At 32.0% G+C, this 24,881-nt stretch overlaps 1 protein-coding gene across 1 annotated transcript; it reads left to right on the plus strand.

The window, feature by feature from the left end:
• Window positions 1-4,055: 4,055 nt before the first annotated feature.
• Window positions 4,056-10,662, plus strand: LOC127073960 (tryptophan aminotransferase-related protein 2). Its single transcript, XM_051015210.1, has 6 exons — window positions 4,056-4,337; window positions 4,493-4,734; window positions 8,403-8,706; window positions 9,550-9,830; window positions 10,003-10,307; window positions 10,396-10,662. Exons 2-6 carry the CDS (start codon window positions 4,496-4,498, stop codon window positions 10,578-10,580), a joined length of 1,314 nt encoding a protein of 437 aa, XP_050871167.1. The 5' UTR covers window positions 4,056-4,337; window positions 4,493-4,495; the 3' UTR covers window positions 10,581-10,662.
• The last annotated feature ends 14,219 nt before the right edge of the window (window positions 10,663-24,881 follow it).

Here is a 24,881-nt window from a genome sequence, read left to right on the forward strand (position 1 = left end):
CAAAATAAACACTAATTCTTCCCCTTTGATACATTATGTATTTTCCCCCTTTGTCATCAATAAAAAAGATATAGACAAAAATAAAATGAATAAAGAGAAACAAACATATTTTCATTGAAAATGCCAAAAAGGCAGTGAAAGATACAATTGGTATTTAACAAATCGTAAATACAAAGAACTAAAAAGAACTACAAATGAAATGCAGCGAGTAAACATAAACGACATACACACCTACTTAGATAAAAAAGACACATGTGCTAAGACACTTTTTTAGAAAAAACCAAGGGTTTTGGGAAGAATGAGGAGGAGGCAAAACAACTGGGTAGTCATCTGGAAGATTTAGGGGATCTACCAACGGATCAACACCATCTTCGTGACATATCTCCATTTATCAAAAAAAATTAAGTGAAAAATACTCTTCTGAATAGTGTCACATAAAAAGTCATATTTAATTTCAATATATTTATCCCTAGAATTCAAGATAGGATTCTTAGATAAACAAATAACAAAAGTATTATCACAGAGAATATGAATGTTACTCTCAGATATCTGATAATCTTCAAGCTGACTCTTCACCCAGAGTATCTGAGTGTTGCATCCAAAAGCTTCAATATATTTAGCTTTAGCTATTAAAAGCGCGATTGTTGACTATCTCTTGCTGGACCATGAGATCAAGTTATCTCCCAGCAATTGGCAACTTCCAGAAGTACTTTTTCTTTCTATTCTGTTTGCAGCATAGTCAACATTACAATAGCATACTAACTTGTATTCACTTGATTTTTTATAAAAAAAAACCAAGGTTAGTAGTACCTTTCAGATACCTAAAGATTCTCTTAACAACAATTAAGTGAGTTTCTCTAGGATCTGATTGGAAGCAAGCACATAAGCAGACATTGAATAAGATATCAACTCTAGAAGTGATTATATATAAAAGAGAGTCTATCATACCTCTGAATAACTTTTGATTTACCTTACGAATTACCTCTTCTTTCTCCAGAATACATGTAGGATGCATTAGAGTCTTTGCTAGCTTACATTCTGATAAGTTGACCTTCTTCAGAAGCTCCTTTGTATATTTTCTCTTATGAATATACGTTCTTTTTGAATGTTGATCAATCTGGATTCCCAGAAAGAACTTGAGTTCTCCCATAAGACTCATTTCAAATTCTTCCTGCATTGTCTTAGCAAATTCCTTGCCAAACGACGCATTAATAGAACCAAAAATAATATCATTAACATAAATTTGCACAACTAGAATATCATTCTTAAAGGTTTTGCAAAAGAGAGTTGTGTCCATTTCCCCTCTAGTAAAATCATTTTCCAAAAGAAAGTTCCTTAGTCTATCATACCAAGCTCTAGGAGCTTGCTTCAGACCATATAATGATTTTTTCAGTTTAAAAACAAAATCATGATTTTGAGAACATTCAAAACCAGGAGGTTGATGCACATATACTTCTTCAGAAATATATCCATTCAAGAATGCACTCTTAACATCCATCTGATATAGGATGATGTTATGACTGACTGCAAATGAAACTAAAAGACAAATAGACTATAACCTGGCAACTGGAGCAAAGGTTTATATATAGTTTATACCTTCTTGCTGACTATAACCTTGTGCTACCATTCGAGCCTTGTTACTGACAACCTTGCCTTTATCATTCAGCTTATTTCTGAAGACCCATTTGGTTCCAATGACATGGAAACCCTTGGTTTCTGAACAAGATCCCAAATATCGTTTATGGTGAATTGATTCAGTTCTTCTTGCATAGTCAGAATCCATTTATTATCCAGAAGAGCTTCATCAATATATGTGGGTTCTATCAGAGATATCAAACCTAGAAGAGTTTATTCAGAAGGTTTGAATGAAGATCTTGTTCTGACTGGAGCATTCTTGTCTCTCAGAATTAGTTCTTCAGAATGAGAAGTTCTTGATCTACACTTCTTCTGATGAGTTGGATCAACGATAACTTTTGGTTGAGTCATTTCCTCAGATTCTTTAGCTTTGCCTTCTGAATATTTTTCTCTAGAATCAGTATCCTTGGATTCTGGAAGATTGATCTTCAGATCTGCAAATTTCTCAACTAGCTTTGACTTTTTAGGGTCAAGCTTATCATTGAATATAACATGAATTGATTCCTTAACAATTCGTGTTTATGTGTTAAAGATTATGTAGCCTTTAGAGCGTTCAGAATATCCTAACAATAAACACTTATGTGCTTTAGAATCAAACTTACCAAGATTCTCTTTAGTGTTCAACATAAAACATTCAAATCCAAAAGGGTGAAAATAAGAAATGTTGGGATTTATGCTCTTCCATAATTCATAAGGAGTCTTACCCATAATAGGTCGGATAGAAATCCTATTATGAATATAACAAGCTTTGTTAATTGCTTCTGCCCTGAAATGCTTAGCCATATCAGTTTCTTGGATCATGGTGCGAGCCATTTCTTGCAAAGTTCTATTCTTCCTTTCTACAACTCCATTTTGCTATAGAGTTCTAGGACAGGAGAAATAATGGGAAATACCACTTGAATAAAAGAGTTTTTCAAAATGTTTATTTTCAAATTTGCTACCATGATCAATTCTGACTTTGACTATTTTGCAATTCGTTTCTGTTTGCACTAGTGAGTAGAAGGTAGAAAACATAGAATGTGACTCATCCTTGTATTTCAAGAAATTTACCCATGTCCAACGACTGTAGTCATCAACTATGACCAATCCATACTTCTTTCCATTGATAGAAGCAATTTTCACTGGTCCAAATAAATCAATGTGCAGACGTTCTAACGGGCTAGAGGTAGAAACGACAATTTTTGCTTTGAAGGATGTTTTAGAAAACATGCCTTTCTGACATGCTTCACAAAGAGCATCTAAAGCGAACTTCAGGTTGGGTATACCTCTGACTAATCCAAATTTATTTAGCTGAGAAATCCTTTTCATGCTAACATGGCTCAAACGTCTATGTCATACCCATCGCTCCTCATTAACAGACATTAAACATTTTACATTTTGATCTTCAAGATCAGAAAGTCTAATTTTATAAATGTTGTTCTTTCTCTTTCCATTAAAAAGGATTGTACCATCTCTCTGACTGAGAACCTTACACTACTTTTGATTAAAGATGACATCATAACCATTGTCACTAAGTTAACTAATAAACAATATGTTATGCATCAGACCATCAACTAAAAGAACATTAGTAATATAAGGAAGTTTATGGTAACCAATGGTTCCAGAGCCAATGATCTTTCCTTTCTGGTTTCCTCCGAAACCAACAAAGCCTCCATGCTTAAGTTCCAAATCTTGGAACATAGACCTTCTGCCCGTCATGTGTCGTGAGCATCAACTGTCCAGGTATCATGACTGGTGTTTCAGCTGAGCTATTAAGGGTGTCTGCAACATAAATTATTTTATCCTTTGGTACCAACTTTCTGGGTCCTCTCTTGTTAGTTTTCCTAGAGTTTCTTACAACTTTGGGTCTTTTAGCAGAAGGATAATCATGAGAGATTTGTGTATGATACTTAGGTTCATAACAAAGTTCTTATCCTTTCGTTACCGAATTACATACATGCCCATATCTTTTGTCAACCATAATTGAGCTAGTTAAGAAAATAAAAGAAGAATTTGAAATGAGGTGTGAAGTGAAGTAAATGGTAGGAGGCACCTCTATTTATACTAAAAAAATACAATACACAAGTGTCAGATGAATTGGCGTCACCTTTGAAAAGGTATACACTGACGTCAATTAGCATAACAACACCATATGCAATCGCCAATGCAATTAACATCACCATTATAGAAATAAATGAAATCGTCAATTCGCTTGATGCCACTTCGTTCCAATAATCTTTTGATTGAAAATGAGACGATTTAAATATTTTTTTAAAATCTGAATTATTTTTAAAATAAATTTGAAAATGTGGATTATTTTTAACTTATATAAATATATAACCAATAAACAAAAATAGATTAATTAAACCAATCTTTTTATAATTGAACTTTAATAAAGAAAAACATTAAAATAAGGTATTCATTGTGCTTTGTTGATTAAAATAAAATTTCTTTGTCCACTGCCACTTATATCCATGGAAACCGGTTGAGCCTTTTGGACTCAAGTTCAGAGCTCCACCCTTATACATATTCTGAAACCAAGTTGTTTTCTGAAACATGACAACCTTGCTGAGTCAATTAACAATCCTCAAACACTTCACTCTTCCAACATAACCATTAAAATAGTCTTTCATTGCCCAAAACATCCGGTTTAGTTTTCACAATTTCAGCTACAGCTTTTAACACTTGTCACAAAAGTGATTTTTATTACAACCAAGTTCAAGGTAAGCATTAATTTCTTGAAACAGCTTTTGTAAAAAAAGTTTCAAACTTTAACCACAGTTTCACTATATATACCTAGTACATACATATAGTTGTTTTTCTCAGTGTTCTGTTCTTGTTTTTTTTTTTTCTTTTCTGTTTTGTGTTGTTTTTGTAGATTATGGCGAAACTTCCGGCCATGCTTTCTTTGAGGCACTTATTGATGTTATCGCTTGCTGTGAATGTTAGTTTGATTCTGAGAATGGTGTATGAAGGTGAACGAGAAGGAACCAACAAGAACATGGAAGGGTATAATCGGATTATTCAAAAATCACGTTTGGTTATACCTTCAACTTCTTTTGCTAATTCTACTCGTAAAGATCGTTCTGGAGGCATGGATAACGTAATCAACCTTGATCAGTTAAGTGCAGTTTACTAATATTAATATTTTTTCGATCATGTTTTTCAAATAAGAAAAAAAATAGTATTAATAAGAGTATAAGAAATTTATATCATCCCTATCCTAAAATAATTATTGCATTTATTAAAAAAGATTGTTTCAAATAAGTGTTTGATTTTAGTTTTTAATATAGTTTTAATCTTAATTTTTCAATTCTATTCGGTAATTAATATTCCTAATTTTAAATTTGATTTCAAAATTGAAAATAATATTGATTGTTGTTTTATTAAAATTATAAAATAGTATTGATTGTTAAATTTATTTTTTATTATTTATTTGATTATAGAAAAAATTAAAAAAAAATAATAAAAAATTAAAAATAAACTAAGAAAAAATATTAGTTTTTTAATATATATAAAAAATAAGAAAATGACACTTAATAGAACGAGAGAGAGAGAGAGACTAAAATTAATGTTAACACTGTGTTTTATGATTAAATTGTTTGCTTACATTTTTTTGGGGGAGAGAGTGGGAGAGAGAATTGCCAATTCTGTTTTCATAGAGGTAATGTGCTTACGTTGCTTGTTTCTGTGCTTTGCTTCCTGCTATGCTATAATTCCTAACAGAGATAGGGACAAGTCATAGCCTCTGACCTGAGTTTTTTAATTTTTATTTTACACTTTAACTTCATTAAAGAAGAGTTTTATTTTAAAATTAATAAAATTGAGCACTTCATTCTAGAAATAGGGAACTTTTCCTCTTCTTTTTTCAATGAGGTTAGCACTAGTTGTGTTTTATCTTTTGCGAATAAAAAATTCCTTTCATGTGAATAAAAAATTGAAAAGTTATGATGCATACATAAATAATATTTAAATTTAATTTTTATAAAGTAGTAGTATTCCCTTAACTTACTTTTCCATTAACGTATATGGCAATCTTACAATAAATATACCTTAAAGTTAAAAAATAAGAAATAAGTTTAAAATAACAAGATTTTCTAAAATAATATGCGTATTTAATATTTTAAAACTTGAAATAGTTAACTTTTTATACAATATTTATTTATTTATTTAAATCATTAAAGAGTTTATAAAAGTCACATTTACTCTTTTATTTATGATACATAAATAGAGAATTGGTGAGATCAATTAATATATATGAGTTTATAAATGTATCCTACCAAAATACTTCTCTCTAATAAATTGGCTCTTCCATTTCGTTTTTCTTTTAATAAATAAAAGAGCAACTTGCCCCATACAGTAAATGATATGCATTTTAAATATATAAAGTAACTTTTAAACAAATTAATATATATAATAACTTATGATATCAATTATTATGATTTAATGTTTTTTATATTTATTATATATAAATATATTTATTAGATATAAGGAATATGTTTACTTATGGTAAAATACTTTTTTCCCTTAATTATACTTTTGGGGTTCTGAGTTCCTTTATTTAAAAATGATATTTGCCTTTATTTATTTAAAATATTATTTTGTAAAGAAAATTTAGAAAATTATTAGTATTTCTAACATTATTGCTTTTGGTTAGAAAATTTAGGATATGTTTACTCATTATTTTCTCTTAAAATTAGAATATGCATTTGGTAATTATTAAAATTTATATTAAAGGTACATGTTAAAAAAATGTAAGGTATAAATATTATTTTAAAAGCCATACATTTTTTAATTTAATGATTATTATTTTTATAGTAGTTTTTTAAACTTTTTAATTGTTTAAGATGTACTCTTATGAAAAGCAATTAATAATTAATGTAATTTAATTTCCATTCTATAAAATTTATAATATTTTAATTAATATATAAAAAATTGTATCGTTAAAAAGTTGAATAATAATTTAATTGTGCATGTTGGGTCTTGGTCAATTGTGAAGTGAACTTAACATAGTGTTTAGCGATAGTATTTTGTCATCTCTCTGTTCCCGAGTTGGACGGGTCGCAAATTTTGTTGGGTGTTAACGGTAGATATTCGATAATTAAATATATAACTTTTTGTATCAATATGTTTATATTTTGTTATAGAAGTACTGGAAGTACTATACAAACAACTTACTCTTTTCCTTTGATAAATATAAATAATATATTACAGTATTGCCCCCAACTATGAGTCTTTTCTTCAAATTATTAAATTGTTTTTAATAAATAAATCCGCAATTAATAGCATTAAATATTTAAAGACAAATACTTAACCACATTTATTACATGCATGTATATTTATAGAATTAATTATTAAATATATATTTTTATAAATAAATCCCAGATTGATACTAGTATACATTGATATTTTATGTACATATATAAGTAAATGAATACATTAATTATACCATCTTTTTTTTAATAAAATTTAAATGTTCAATAGGTGTTTTATATTTAAAGACATAAAGACTAAGAGTAATAAAATATCAAAATGCAATGTGTTTTAGGAGTCCAATGCATAGTAAATGAAGAATAGTAAGAGTAGGTTATTCTTGGCAGAATACGGAGTATTACGGTGTGGGCCACGTGCCTGATCGCATACGGCATCCAACTTTTTGCCATAACCAAAGCTGCTCCTTGGCTTTTTCAATACAGATCTTTTTTCTTTACAATATATTTTCGCCCCAATGAACCTCTCAAATGCACCACCACCAACACCACTAGATTCAATACTTTATCATATTTTTCTCTTAAATAAAAAAAAAAAAACTTTTACTGAAAAATATCTGTGCTATTCTCTGTTTCCACATGGGTTCATATAATTGATGATGTAAAATGTAACAATCATATAACAATTTTTGGACCTGCTACCTTTTCTATTCCCTTTCAATTTTTTCAATGCCCTTGCCCACAACGTTCCATTCCATGCCCTCCTTCATTACTCTTCCTTTGTATTCTTATCTGCCCCACTCTGATTTCACCGTTCTTCCAATCTACCCTACTATGGATACCATCACGTTCTTTCACAATTTTCATCTCAGATCATGCCCTACATCTACTTATGCCTCGATTTATTATATTATTCTTTACACTTTGCAGTACTGAGTTTAACAGATACACCACGTTATAGGATTGCTCCATAATCATATTGCAAACTTTATTAAAACATTAAAAATAATGATACCACTTCTTTTATGTTAATTAAGACTACTTTTATACTTTATGCATCTATTATTTTTAAAATTCAATTTTGAGAAAAATAATAATTGACTTAAAAATTGATAGAATTAGTCTCATTAAGTCACTACAGTTATGCCGAGACATCTGATCACTATTTTATAGATTTTGTTAGTTTTGTTTTGCGATTTACTTTTTTTTCAATTTTTTTTAAGTAGTCTGGTGGTGGCTGAAATTCACCCTTTAAAAAATGGGATGTTACGAGTTCGAACTCTCATCCTCTTTATCTGATGTCCTTAGCCAGCTATCAACTGAGCTAAGTCAAAGAGACAATTTCTATCAATTTTAAAGTAAATATTTCTTTCAATTTATTTTGTTAGGCTCTATTATGCTTCTTATCTTTAGTATTTCCTTCTTTTCCAGTTTTGAAATTTGATTTTTAAAAAGGTGTTTTGTTGAAAATAATTAATGATATTGATGAGTTTACCAGTTCTGACACTGAGTTTTAATAAAATACTGCATATGAAATTGACTTTGAAAGCTACTAAAATTAATTAATTATCCATGCAGGGGCGATCCAACCATGTACGGGCGGTTTTGGCGACAAATGGGAGACAGGACCACAATAATAATTCCAGGATGGCAATCTATAAGCTATTTTTCCGATCCAACAAGCATTTGCTGGTTTCTTGAGCCGGAATTCGCAAAGGAAGTAGTGAGATTACATAATGTAGTTGGAAATGCTGTAACAGAAGGTCGCCACATTGTTGTTGGAACAGGTTCCTCTCAGTTAATTCTTGCTGCTCTTTATGCTCTCTCTAACCATGATGCTCCTCAACCCATCAGCGTTGTTTCTGCCATACCATACTACTCGGTAACTCACTCTCTCATGTGCTCTTGCATTTATTAGTTTTTGGTTTTGGAATCCTCTCATATAATGACAGCCACGTGTTATACCGGTTGAGCTACCCCACCTACACTGGCACGTCATGCGACGTTGCATCTCTTTAAACTATTTATTTTGTTTGAATAGTTGAGAAGTTTTATTAGATAGATTGTTGGAGAGGACTTTGGAAATTGTTTGGTTTTAAAGGAATTTTTGCATGTGTTGGTTACCGAATCTGCATCATCTTTTGGCTCTTCTAGTTGTCTGTCTTCATCAATGTCTTCCTTTCTTTTATATACCATCGCATGCCTGCACCTGATCACATGAAACAGTCACATGCTATCAATTGAAAAGTATCATAAACTTTAGCTTTCATACTGTCCATAATTTTGAATCCAAATTAAATGGTCATTATTTCTATTCATTAAAAAAATAAAAGCAGAAATGGTTACCTTGCCGCATTTTTGAGAAAGGAATCTATAAAACATTACTTCAAATTTAAGTGTATTTGAAATATATGGAGAACAACATAAAAAGTGTTTAATATTTTTTATTAATTTAGCAGTAAACTAGTATTTGGTAGATTATTATGACGATTGAACCACTTTTTATGATTATGTAGCATTGAAACTCTAAATTAAAAGTGTGCATAATGTACCATATGTGTCAGTGTCCTATACTCACGCACATGATTAAATTTAATTAATTCATTTTCTCTAAGTATTACCGTTTTATATGTGTCATGAGTCTATGCTTCATAGAATTCTGTTATTGGTTTTTAGTTTGATGATCAGTTGATGGCATAACATTGAATTGGCAAATTACTTGCAGTCGTATCCGTCGATGGCAGATTACCAGAAATCAGGTCTTTACAAATGGGCTGGTGATGCATATACTTTTGACAAAGATGGTCCTTACATTGAGATGGTTACATCTCCTAATAACCCGGATGGACATACAAGACAATCAGTAGTAAACCGAAATCAAGGACTATTGGTCCATGACCTTGCCTATTATTGGCCTCAGTACACTCCAATATCATTTGCTTCAGATTATGATCTTACTCTATTCACTGTCTCAAAAAGCACCGGTCACGCTGGAATGCGCATAGGGTAAGCTCATAATACTACTTTGTCACACTCAATTACGAAAAAATATATCATTCAAAATTTCAAATACTAGTTCAACAAATGACACATGATTGAAAATTGTGGTAAATTACTTTATCAAATACACAAACTCAATAGATCGGACACACGAACTTCTTATGGTTTTCACATCTAGGTGGGCTCTTGTGAAAGACCGCGAGATAGCAAAGAAAATGACTAAATTCATAGAGCTAAATACAATTGGCGTCTCCAAAGATTCTCAACTCAGAGCTGCCAAGGTTTTAAAAACAGTTTCTGACAGCTGCGAAGAAGAAAATTCTCAAGGCGGACAAGAATCATTTTTCAAGTACAGCTACAAGATGATGGAGCAAAGGTGGAAACTACTTAGAGCAGCTGTCGATAGTGGCGATCTATTCAGTTTGCCAGAATTTTCTTCTGGATTCTGCAACTTTCTCAACCAAGAGTCCAAGACTCAACCAGGTAAACAAACAAGGGTCTTACTAACGAGTGCTCTAAGAGTATTGACGGCCAATATATGAATTCTTACCATCTTTTTTAATCGTTGCAGCTTTTGCTTGGTTGAAGTGTGAAGGGGATATCGAAGACTGTGAAAGTTTCCTTCGCGGACACAAGATTTTGACTAGAAGTGGTAAACAATTTGGGGCTAGTCCAAAATATGTAAGAATTAGCATGCTGGATACAGATGATAATTTTATGCAGTTCATAGATAGGCTATCTATCATACAGAACTGAAATGATGGAAATTTCTTAATGACAATGTATTTATAACAATAATAATGATAGTAACAAAACAATTTTGTGTTTTTAATATAAATATTCATGTTTGTGAATGCATAAGCAACATTTTATCACAAATTAAGCTCAAATGGATAGATACATGGGGCTATTTTGTTAAGTTTGAAAGAAGCCACTATATTTAGTAAACTAGAAATTATGAAAATTTAAACTATAAGATTACTTGAAGATTTGGAACATAACATTGTTGTAGGGCTTATAGCTATCATCTGTATATAGTAAAAATGATGTCATTTACTAAATTCTAACAAGATGTGCCCAAAAAGGAGTAACGTGAACAAGTTATCATTCCAACATAGAGGAAAAAGAAAGTAAATGATACACATTATAACCATAAAAAACAAGCATAAAATACAAACGCTAAGAAATAAAAAACTTGAAAAGCACAAGCCCTCTAATCATCCAAACACCGAAGGTGTAGCCAAAAATGGTTGAGATAATCAAAATATCTATCACTATGTTTGAGTGACAACCAAGAGAATAGTTATACGCCCATGCTTAGAAGATAAAACATTAAATTCTAACCTATCACCACTAGTCTTTCACCATCGACACCATTTATCCAATGAAAACCACATTTAACAACTAAAGGTTATGAATCCTGAATCCACATTGGGCATGATCACAATATATCGGCTTCCACTTAATCTTATGCACTTTATGTGCTTCGTTGTATAGAAGGTGAGAAAAAAAAAACACCACAAAAAAAAAATGATTTAAATTGTATTGATTGATTAATATTTTTTAAGAATGTTGTAATTAAAGTTTAAGAAAATCACAAATACTAAAAAGTAAAGAGATAAGAGAAGAGAGATTCACAGACACAATTTATCTCGATTCACTCCTTAACTCGAAGTTAACTTAAATCCCTTCTCATTGAATTATTTTCACTATAACTATTGTGACAAGTGCCGCATCAGGTACGAATAAAATTATGAGAAATATTGAGTTTTTTTGAATAAACACAAGAAACCCTTTTTAGATTTACTAAAGAGAGAGAAGAGGGTAGAAGAAGAACAAGAATTGTAAAACTGATTTTCTATTCATTTTTTCAATTAGAGAAAAATGTTACAAGCGAATAACAACAACCAACGCTTAACCCGCTTTTAACAACTTGAGAGAGCAATCTATTTATAGACTATAAGCTAACTTAAACATTAAGCTAACTTAAACACTAAGCTAACTTAAGCAACAAGCTAACTTAGAAAACTGCATGCTTCAACAGACTTCGACTACAGCATGCACATCTTCGCCTCCTGCATGCTTGAACAGACTTCGATTACATCAATGCACAACTCTGTCTAAATAGGAACCTATCCCTGTTGAGACTAGAGTTCGATCCAAAATACCACAAATCTCCACCTTCAAACAAACTTTACAACATTAAGGGAATAAACTATCTTTCATCATGCAGCTTTATCAACTGCATACAATGGAAGAACTTGCTATTTGGTAATGACTTGGTGAAAATATTTGCAACATTGTGATTTGTCGAAACTTTCATCACTTTGACTTCTCTACTTTCGATTTTCTCCCTGACGAAATGCATCCCCAACATCAATGTGCTTTGTTCTCTCATGATAGGCTGAATTCTTTGGCATATGTATGTCACTTTGACTATCACATTTAATAGTGATAACTCGGCCTTGAAGTTTCAGTTCCTTAACAAACTCATCAAGCAACAATTCTTTTTTCACAGCTTTAATGAGAGAAATATATTCAACTTTAGTGGTTGATAAGGAAACAACCTTCTAAAGAGAAGCTTTCCAACTGATTGTTGTACCAAACATAGTAAAACATATCCAGGAAGAGATTTTCTAGTATTCATACATCATGCATAGTCAGAGTCGACAAATCCTTCGACTTCGACTTCTCCATCACTCATGGCTCCACCATAAACCAGGATCCTACTCATGGATCCTTTTACGTAAGTGTGCCTTCCCAGGATTGACCATATACCTGCTTACAAGGCTCACCCCATACGTTATGTCCGGCTTCGCACATACCATAACATACATTAAAGAACCTACTATACTAACATATAAAATTCTATTCATATAAGATCTTTCGACTTCAGTACTAGGACTTTAAGTCGTACATATCTTGAATTGATGATTTGTCGGTGTGACAACACACTTTGAATTCGACATACCAAATTTGTCGAGAATCTTCTTCAGGAATGTCTCTTGAGATAATCATAATCTCGACTACTTTCTATCTCTTCGGATGTCAATCCCAAGAATCCTGGTGGCAGCTTTTAGATCCTTCGTGTCAAACTCCTTATCGAGTTCAACCTTCACCTTTATAACATCCTTAACATTGTTGTTTGCTATAAGGAAGCCATCCATATAAAGCAACAAAGTAACAAGTGGACTTCCAGGTTGAAATTTGAAGTAAACACAATGGTCGAATTGGCTCCTAGGAAAATCTATGTCTGCCATGAACTTGCCGAATATCATATTCCATTGTCGAGGAGATTGTTGCGGGTCATATAAAGACCTATTAAGTTTGCACACACAATCTTCCTTTCCTCTTTCTGCATACCCTTCAGGTTGTGTCATCAGAATTGTCTCATCAGGAAGACAGTTTTCACATCCATATGTTCAAGTCCTAGGTCAAACTTTTCCACCATGGCTAACACCGTTCTAATGAATCTATGCTTTATTACAAGTGAGAACACATCATTTAAGTAGATTCCTTCTTTTTGAGTGAACCCCCTAACAACCAAAGTTTCCTTAAATCTCTTCGACATTACTCCTTAATTAGATTCCTTCCTTAACCTTGAAAATCCACTTACAGATAACTAACCTGACTCTAGCAGATTTCTTGACTAGCCGCTAAGTGTGGTTATGATGAAGAGATTTCATCTTATCATCCATGGCTTTCAGCCATTCAGTCTTGTTTCGAATCCTCACAGATTCATTGTAGTCTCTAGGTTCTTCACCAAGTACCTCACTAGCAGAGATTAATGTAAACACTATGAGATATGCATAACCAAGTCTCCGAAACAGTAGCAAACGCAAGTTGTTATTGGACTCATCTTGCACAATACTTGTATATAAATTTCTTTTTCATTTTCTTTCTTTAGAAAATCAAAGTTGTTAGGAAGAAACAATAGCAAACAAAAGTTGTTATTGTATAGAAAACTGAAATAGTAGCAAAGAGCAGGAGAAAATAGAGACCCACTAACCGTAAAAAGGCCATAACACGTAGATCGGCGGCTGACGAAAAGAACGGAACCGACAGTGACCTTGTTGGAGGCCTGAAGGGTGGCACATGGTGCTCACCCACTACCGATGCTGAACAAAAGTAAGATGCGTATGGTGACGCGTGAGCTTGAGATCGGTGGAGAAAATTTAGTGGGTGGCCGATATGATGAAGGCGAGTCGGATGGAATGGGCGGTGTGAAAGGAATGACTGTGTATCTTAAACTTTTAGTGTAACAGTGCCATATGACTATGATGGCTAGGGTTTTGACTATCCCAGGAACCTTGCCCTCGTACCAACTTCAGAATGACAAATTGATATTGAGTGACTTGAGAGATTAACTCTTAACTTGTTCTTATTTATATTGTGTATAATACAATGAGAATTCCATGATTAAGGAAAGATAATCAATATACCATCAATCATAACAAACGCATATCAATCATAATAATTATATACAAATCATATAATATATCAAGCAAATCATATCACGTCTCAACAATTTCAACCACTTAGCACCATGTTTCAACCACTTGCACCATGCTTGACAATACAATGTTCTAATGTGTTATATCTTGTATGTGTGCAATAGATTGTAAATTAATTAAGTATCAAATGATTTTGCTCCCATTAATTTCGACATACATCTGAAAAAATCATTTTTTAATTCAAACAATGGTCCATCATATTTATAGTTATGACTAGTCAATGTCATTACGTAACAAATTGAAACATTTTCTCTCAAAAAACTTACTCTAGATTTAAGTACTAGAATGTCAATATTCGCACTCATACAGATTTATTTAAGTGGATAATTTCTTTTGCGTGTATCCATTTGTGTAGATTTTTACCCTATCTGTTGTGAATATTTTTGTGGATATTCACTAGGGACGTGTCAAATTGTTATCCCAATTGCAACAATTGGATATTATATTCCTTCATGATCACAATTAAATAATGGCTTTGTTGGAGTATGTTAGATATGTTTTTAGTAAAAAATCCAACCATCATTTTCCAAAATCACGAGCAGTTTCCCTAGTGGTTGGAGCAGATATGCATAATTTAGTTTAGCAGTTTGATAATGGCTCTGACTGGTCATAACTATAAGTAGGATAAAACATTGTTCGAATTAAAAAAATGATTTTTTTTCCAGATGCAGTTGAAATTAATGGGAACACGATCATTTGATACTTATATAATCTATTGCACACATAGAATTTAGAACACATTAGAACATTGTGTTTGCCTTGGTCTTTTCTTTATTATAGAACTAAACTTTAGAAATATTTTGTCTCATGTTTAAAATGCATAAAACATAGTTCGAATTGATAAATGCAAGAAGTAAAACTGATTGTATACTGACATTGTGACTTTGTGGTTTTAAGGTTATGATTTATACTTATCCGTTGCACTTTTGTTATACAATTCAAGTGTAAGTTATAACGTCACTACTATAAAAAAATATCTATCACCTCAATTGAGAAAAAGATTTCATACACTTGGGGTGACGAGTTTCTAAAGGCTGGCCCTAATTGAAACTTGATTAGTGCAAGTTGCATTTTATTGTGTAACATGTTATCTTTTAATTTTCTGTTATGGTTACCTTATATCAAATACTTACGATATATTTCTAGCAAGTGCATGGAATGCACATATTGAAATCTCATCACTAAAAATTTCTTCAGAATTTGTACTAGTACTTCCACTAGCAGAAACATAAATTAAATTAACATAGTCAGTAATGGCTTGATCAATAGCAGCTAATACATCAACACCAAAATTCATAATATCGAGAACTTTTTTGGTTACAGCCTCTGCCAGTAAAAATGACATCATCATGAATCACGAGGCTCACACTTAAATTCCGTATTGAAAAACTTCATAACATTTCTATTCTTCTCTCGTCTAACATGAAGTAATTGATAAGATACAAATAATTGTTCTTGAAGTATAGGCTGAGTGAAGAACAATAAAACATACTGTCAATGCCTATATGATTAACAGCAGCGACAAACTTGCAGTGCAATTCAATGACCAAACAACTCCTCGGGGCTTCGTCTTCCTAGGTCAAACTTCTCTTTGTTTTCTTGCAACATAGCCAATGTCGTTATTGCTTGATTAGTCGTGGTTACTGCGACACCCAATCATTTGCTATCATCATACGTTATACACATAAATTCGACATGAAATTGTGCATAAACATGTAAAACAACAGAGAAAAAACAGACGCGAATCTGGGGAAGAAAAGAAGAACATGGTATTGATATGTTCGGAGAAGAGTTTCCAAAACTTTAAGGCAAGTGGGATCATGGTCAACTGCAAGAATACACATTCCGATGGAAACAGGTCACTGGAATCATCCATTATCATTGATCCTCATTATCTATTCACTCACTCACTCATATAGTATTGATTTAGAATAATTTAATCCATATTTTACAGAGTTATTGAACATATGTGTGTTACATTTGTATTCTATAAATAGATTAAGGAATAGTTTAATCCATATTTTGGAACAGTTTCATATTTACATGATACCATGTTTTAATATATGTTTCAACTCCCTTCATGTTGCATATATATAACTCTAATAATAATAGATCTGAAAATAGCTACAACACTATACATCTCTTTGTTTCATAGATGGAGTTTTTGCTAAGTTGCATGATCCTCTTCTTTCTATTACCATTCACTCTCTATTTTCTACTTTCAAAATGCACAAAAAACAACTCAAACATTATCAGGCTTCCACCAAGACCTACACCACTTCCTCTTATGGGAAACCTTCATCAATTAGGAAAAAAATCTAAAAAATCCTTAGCCAAATTAGTTGAAATTCATGGTCCACTCTGTTAGACAAGGTAGGTTATCTATAGGAAGCGTGAATAGATCTCAAGTTAAAAAATTTTACAAAAATTATTTTGAAAAATTTAACAGTTAACCAAAGTGGTACAGATCGAATTGTGTAAATCGAACCGCTATCGAGAAGCTCAAATATGCGTATATGAAAATCAATTGATAATAATGATAGACAAATTAATCAATATGTTTAAAATAAAAATAATCATTTAAATGATATAGCTAAAGAGGGAGACTATTTCCAATGACAAAATACACAAAAATTTAATTAAGATAAATTATCGAACACCTTATGTGCAATCAATTTCATTTAGAATTTTCTATTGATTTTGTTGATTTGAAAAAACAACTACAATCTAATGGAATGTAATCAACACAACAAAACCGTTTTCAAAATGTTATAAACAAAAGTTTAACCAAACATATTGATCGCACAATCTACTAATTCAAAAATTTGCAAAGGAAAAGTATATATATATATATATATATATATATATATATATATATATATATATATATATATATATATATATATATATATATATATATATAATATATATATATATATATATATAGAGAGAGAGAGAGAGAGAGAGAGAGAGAGAGAGAGAGAGAGAGAGAGAGAGAGAGAGAGGAGAGAGAGAGAGAGAAGAGAGAGAGAGAGAGAGAGAGAGAGAGAGAGAGAGAGAGAGAGAGAGAGAGAGAGTACACAAGAATTTATTTAGAAAGTCTCTCAATCGGCCTCACTATGGGTACGTTTGCCCTCAATTCAAACTCGAATAGAGGTAATGAAAATTAACCTTTGCAATTGTAGTTTACAAGAAAAGAAACAGAAATTCAACTCTCCAAAACCTATGTTTGATGTTGATCCTATATTCTTTTCTTCCCTTGATTTGAGCTTGACCAAGTCACCCAACAATACTAATTTGATCCACCATTTCACGCTACTCCTTTGCAAGAAACCCCATTCTTCAAAGCTTTCACTCAATCGAATTCAAATTGAGAATTGTTATCACCCAAGATTTATCAAGATGACCCTCCAGTTACCGTTACTTCTTCGACCGAACCCATCATTCTTCGAAGCTTTCACTCAATTGAATCCAACTTGCGTAATCTTGTTCAAAACATTCAAATCACCATTATATCTTTAGGCTTTCATTATTAGCCAGGTCACAGACTTCTGACTGGTATCGAGTGATGTGCTCGACACCAGACTCACTAGTGTCACCTACAAATTTGGTAAACTTAGGGATTGTCCAACCCATGGAAAGTTCAGTTTGCAAGACATATTTAGATAATACATAAACAAAATTTGGCCTATGAAGACCAACACTGAGACCATTTTGAGTTATGATTTGTTCAACCATATTGGTTATGTTATTTTTTCCCCAAAATATTGTTGGACTCTCCTAACTATGTGATATGCATCTTCATTCATGTTTACCAACACCACTTCTTCGACTACTCTAGGTCCAGGTTGTTCAAATGGTTGGGGTGCAACTTGCTGTTGCACTTGGTTATTAGGAATTGGTTGAATAGGTACTTGAGGAGCACCAAACAAGTTAGTAATTCAACCCATCTAATGTGCTACTTATTGATAACTATGATTGGTATTTTGGATCAAAGGATTGAACATTGTACCAATTTTTTGGATAAGCATGTTAACCATGTCATGGTTATTGTCATACATTTGTTGCCTCACAGCCAAAAGAGAATTATTAGTTACGGGTGGCATAACCTGAGGGATGTATCCCAATCCTTTCTGAGATTGACCCATTCGACCAGTGCTATTTATAGTTGATCTTGATGCCATGTATGGATTGAAATGAGAGGTGATACCCATTGCATTATTTGCATACATTGATGCGTTAGTCTGTAGGCCTACCATCATTACAGTTGGCATGCCACGTGAATACTACCTACCACCAAGGGGAGTTTCTATATTTGGAAGGTATGAAGGCCTAATATCTACTACAATGGTGTGCGTAACCATGTCATTAACAGGAAAACTAGTTGGTTATGGTGGTGGTATCACCATTTCTTTTGTCGTAGTCAAAACTAACATCTGACTCACGACATGAGTAGTTACTCCAACGGTTGTTGAAGCGCTTATACCACCAACCATTATTCCGATTGGTTGTTCTTCTGCATTTTGAGTGTTGTTATGAGATGAAGGACTCCTTGATGGGATGAATTCTCAGATGGTGTAGTCATACTAACAAATTTGCCATTACTCAGACCCATAAACACTCAACAATTGACAACATTTAGATGTGAAGAACGGAAACAAACATAAAAGCACATACACTTTCTGTAAAACGAAAATTTTTGCAAAAAAGTTTGCCACTGGGCGTGCCAATTTGTTCATTGGTGTTTTTAGTTAACGATCATGAGTTCTAATTCACATGCATGATTAAAATCAAAAAATCCTAAAGGACACTTTGTGTTAACCGTTTGAGAAAATGTATTAATGCTAAAAGGTTTTTTACTATAAAAGTTCATAAAAGCAAATGAGGAAGTGCTTAAATGGACAAAACAAATAAAGAAATGAATAATGATAAAGCAAATGGATAAAAATTCTTGAATTAAGAGTGGGACGCAAGTTCATACATTTCTCACAAATTCTTTATCTTTGTGACTCAGGTGTATGAATTGTAATGAAGACAAAATGAAATGAAAACCCCCATTAGAAAATCAAAATCTACTTATTTACCAAGTACATTAATTACTGTCAACAACAATTATTTTTCCAGAATTCAACACGTATCTTTCTACATGGTATTTTTTCTTTTGATGTGTTTCCACACGTCTCTGGCTTTTGAACTACCTCAAATTGTTACCATTGTCGATAACGCCATCAAGTTACCTAATCATATCTGTCGAAAAGTCCATTTGTCAAATTTGTGAAAAGTCCACTTGGTGTCGCAAACATAACTTAGCTATCTTCACTTATCATTTATATACTTCTCATATTCCATATTCATATCGAAATGCTGAGAAAAAATCTCATGCTAACAGGAACATAGCAAAACCTTGGTATAACAAAGGTAGTTAACCTTGGTTCAATCCATCTATGTTTTAAATTAAAGTGTTTATGTGGTAGGTTATAGTGTATTATTATACGTGATTGACAATATTTTGTAGGCAACATGTGAAGCAAAATGTTCTATCAAATTGTGAGACATCCTATCTTAAAGTGGCCGCGAGACTTTAGTGGAAAGCAACATGTTAAGCAAAATGTCCTACATTATGTGAGACATCATGTCTCAATCTGTTTGCTTGGCGCACAAGGTTGATTAAAGTATATCTTGCGTTTTTTGAGATTTGTTTCCTTTTATGTCTAATTAGATATATTATTTTTTAAGTGCGTTTTGGATTAAGAAATAATTAATTTGAATCAGTTTTAGCAAGATTGAATTTTTTATTCTTAAGCGATTCATATTTATTCAAGATTTGTTTCAATTAAGATTTTCAATCAACATTAGAAGAATGGTTATATGTTCTCTTTAAGTTCCAAATGTATTAATTACAAAAACCATATTGGGCTTTCTAGCTGGACTATTGTTATTATTTAAGGAGTTGTACTCTTTTTGAAGACTCGGACCTTACACTACTAAGATTGGCATGTTTAATTGTTGTTGAGTCTTTGCTTTATTTTGTTTTATTTCGTAATACTTTATTTTCGAGTCATATTTCTAAGTTAGGAGAATATATTATTTGAGTTGTATTAGTATTTCATCATTCGTATACTTTGTAATTGTACAAACACTTGGGAGAGTGTTTGGGTGAAAGTGAGAGGGGTCTCAAATTTAGGGGAGCCTAGATCGAAGTTCACGATTAGTGTTAAGAAAAAAGACATTGAACTGGGATAGATTAAATAAGAGCAATTTATACTTATGATTATTAAGATTGGATTTCCCTCCATTAGTTTAATGACCCCCTAACGTAAGTGACTTTGCACCGAACTAAGTTATTAGTTCTCGTGTTATCTAAGTTCTACATTTATCTTTCATGTTACGCATACTCATTGTCATACACATTATTAGAACATTGTGTCTGGCATCTTGTTGTTAGTAAAAAAAATTCTCATGGCTCATAAACAATACTTTTATTGTTATTGTTTATGATTTGGTCGCCACCTTCACATAATCATGGAAGATTTTGAGATATGTAATTATAATAGATCTAGTTCAATGAAAGAAAATCAATATGCCACATGCATAAAGAGTGCTCATATATATATATTAATATATATATTATATATATATATATATATATATAATATATATATATATATAATATATATATATATATATATATACATCAAGACCCAAACAGAGTATTTAAAAAAGATCACAAAATATGTATTATAGGTACTAAGGTATCCCAGAGAAACAAAATAAGTAAATAAAACAATAGAATACAAAAAATATCAAAATACATACACACAAAATCTAAGCAGGAAAAAAATCCTCAAAGTAATAAACAAACACGGAAGGCCGAGCCAACACCACTATATTAACATGGACGACTGGGAAAAACCCAACCTTAAGAACCACCATAGATAGAATTTATTCCTCCAAGAAGTAAATAGAACGCCCCTCTCTATAAATAAGGTTGAAACTTTCAAGCCACAATTGGCTGAAGAAAAGTATAATAATCTTTAAAAAGTCAAAGAAAGTACATGAGTAGCCCACATACCTACAAATCTACCATTTTCAAGAAGTGAAAATGCTCTTATATTCTAAAACCTACACACTTATAATGTTCCTGAAAAATTTGCATCATTTTAGGAATTCCAAATAGACAAAGCGTGTGAAAGCCAAATCATAACTATATTAACTCTAGTCCTAGACTGGGCCCAACATGAAAAACACCTAAAAGCCCCATTAACCTAAATAGCGACCTCACCTACATAACTCTTTCATTGGTTGAAAATACTAAAAAGCCTAAGGAATCTAGCCTTAAAATAGGTTTAACCTACACAAGAATCCTCCAAAAAAGAAGTGAGGATCTCGATCCTTATTCCTTGCTAAGATCCTTTAAAAACCAATTAGTAGAAGCCCCTAAATCAAAACCTAGAAGGGAGACAATTCTAACCTAAGTAGAAGAAACTCAAAAGGAAGAAGACATACCCTTAAAGGAATATACAAATTGGCTCTGATATCTAGCATCCATAATATCACACCACAACCAGGTAGCCGCAGAAAGCAGCCTCCACCGCCATTTATTTACTAAAGACATATTAACCAGGGGAGGTCTCAAACATCCAGATTACATTTCTACTAAGGTTATATGTACACCAAACCTCTTAACCCTATAAACCTTGGACTCTTTTTCAAGCTCACCCCAAAGGAACCTCCTTTGAATCCTGACTATCTTTTTCTATATATTTATAAGATTTAAAAAAAATCTTGTTAAGGGTCAAGTTAAGTAAGACCACCTTACCCCTAGACTAACATGCATATGCCTCCACAAAAGCAATTGTCTAGTAAGACGACAAATCAAAGGCTTCCTTATGGTCTTAAGGAAAGGATTAACTCCACTCCCACTAAAAGATCAAGGTACTTGAAATGAAAAGTTTTAATTGTACTATGAACAAAGTCTCGTGCGAGGGTCATAAAAGTTGGCTCCACATTAACCCCAATAAAGCGACTTTTAGAAAAATTAACACGTGGACCATACGTGATTTCTAACGCCCTAAGGTTGTCTATAATAATCCAAAGATTATCTACCAAAACTTCCTTCAATAGAAGGGTATCATTCACATATTGAAGATGAGTGACCATCAAATCAAATGGACATACTCTAAAGCTTGAAAAAGTTCTAGATCCACAATTCTATTAAACAACCCATTAAGCTCTTTGACCACAAGCAAAAAGAGAAAAGGAGTTAAATATTCAATCTACTTCAGTCCCTTATTACTTCTTTTCTCTTAGGTCGGAAACAATTAACTAAGACGAAAAGATGTTAATAAAAAACACGTAGGCACACCATTTATCATTGAACTCAAACTAAAGGCGGAATGGGCAGAGGCTGGCCATAGGCACCCCAAACATTTTAAATTTTTTAAAATTTCTAAAGAATGAGTGTAAAATATAATAATTTATATGAAATTTTTTTATTCATTTCAATTGATTTTTGGTGGTGACAACAGTTAAAGTGTTATTTTGCTAACATAAGGTGTTTAGTTTGATCTTGACGGACAATATTTTTCGTAATTTTATTAATTTATTTTAAAAAAATGACTTTGACATGAATCAAACTCAGAATTTAGGGAAAGTATTTCCTCTGGTATGAATTTGACGAGAAGGAGAGCAGTGTAGATCCACACACTTCAAATTTTATATTTCTATATTTTATGCATGTTTGACTTTTTATCGTGGAGTTGAAAATCCACTTGACACACATTTCATGGGAGAGGAAGCTCACCCCATAGTTTATCCAAGATTATCCAAATACTTGGCCATTGCAATATAAAATAATAGTTTAAAATTAATGAAAGTATAATCATTTCTTTCAGCTAAAAGTATGACCCATTTAATAAAAATCTTCTAGCTCTGCTAGAGACTCAAACCTAACAAAGTATATAATCTAAAAAGCTTTAGCTTACCGAATCATAGAGCTTTTCAAAATACATCTTAAAAACAAGGCACTTTTTCTTAGACTCCTAAGCCAGATGAACCAACTCATTCACGGCCATCACGCTATCCACCAAAAATCCTCCTTGTTTAACTTCATAAACTTTATCCTTCGCTTATCGAGTACCGAAGTTATAGCATGACTTATTCACATAGTAAAACTTAATGTGAACATAGTTAAAATTGAAATCACCAAATTTTATTGTTGATTGGTTGATCTTAACATGCATTATATTATTTCACATCCATACTACCCAGTTTGATGGTATAAATGAATCTTGTTGAATATATTATATTATTTCACATTTCTAGTTATTTAACTACACCTTTTAAATATCCATACAATTCATCAAAACTTCAAAAATAGATTCTACTTTACCGTTCAGTACATCTCACATATTAATTATATATAGTATTTTATTCCATTTTAAACAAAAGGTACGATGACTTAGAATGAAAACGGTGCAAACTTTAGAAACAGTTGTGAAAGATTAAATATTCATTCCACTATTGACACAATGGTCTTGGTATCCGTGAAGTTTCTTTCAAAAAGCACTGATGTTGGTGCTCTAAGAGTGTGTTGTTAAGGAAGGATGAAAAGCTCTATTTTCAAGATCCATCCTTCATTTGAAACAACACTAAAAATAATGGATCGAAGATTTTCGATAAGTCTCACGTCCTTTTTTGTTTCTACTAAAATATGAGAAAAAAGTCACATAAAAACAAACAATGGTTTTGAAATGACAATATTATCCATGTTTTCTAAAATATTATATATAAATATATTGGTTGTTAGAACAAATAACCACAAGTTAGTAATATATATATATATATATATATATATATATATATATATATATAATATATATATATATATATATATATATATATATAATATATATATATATATATATATATATAATATATATATATATATATATATATATATATATATAATATATATATATATATTATATATATATATATATAATATATATATATATCGATATAGATATATATATATCTATATATATATATATTATATATATATCTATATAATATATATAGAGATAGAGAGAGAGGAGAGAGAGAGAGAGAGAGAGAGGAGAGAGAGAGAGAGAGAGAGAGAGAGAGAAGAGAGAGAGAGAGAGAGAGAGAGAAGAGAGAAGAGAGAGAAGAGAGAGAGAGAGAGAGAGAGAGAGAGAGAGAGAGAGAGAGAGAGAGAGAGAGAGAGAGAGAGGAGAGAGAGAGAGAGAGAGCGAGAGAGAGAGAGAGAGAGAGAGAGAGAGCGAGAGAGAGAGAGAGAGAGCGAGAGCAAGAGAGAGAGAGGAGAGAGAGAGAGAGCGAGAGAGAGTACTTGCATACACCAGGGTGCACTCAAAACACTTATATACATGTTATAAAATAATCAGAATGCAATTTAACCAAGTACAGTAGCTGAAAAGTCAAAAACTCGGACTTGTAACCGATTTCACCAAAACGTGTAACCGATTACACCTGACACTAAATGTAAAACAAATTAATTCAACTT

This window comes from Lathyrus oleraceus, chromosome 4, assembly GCF_024323335.1.
Source record: "Lathyrus oleraceus cultivar Zhongwan6 chromosome 4, CAAS_Psat_ZW6_1.0, whole genome shotgun sequence".
NCBI classification, from domain to species: domain Eukaryota; kingdom Viridiplantae; phylum Streptophyta; class Magnoliopsida; order Fabales; family Fabaceae; genus Lathyrus; species Lathyrus oleraceus.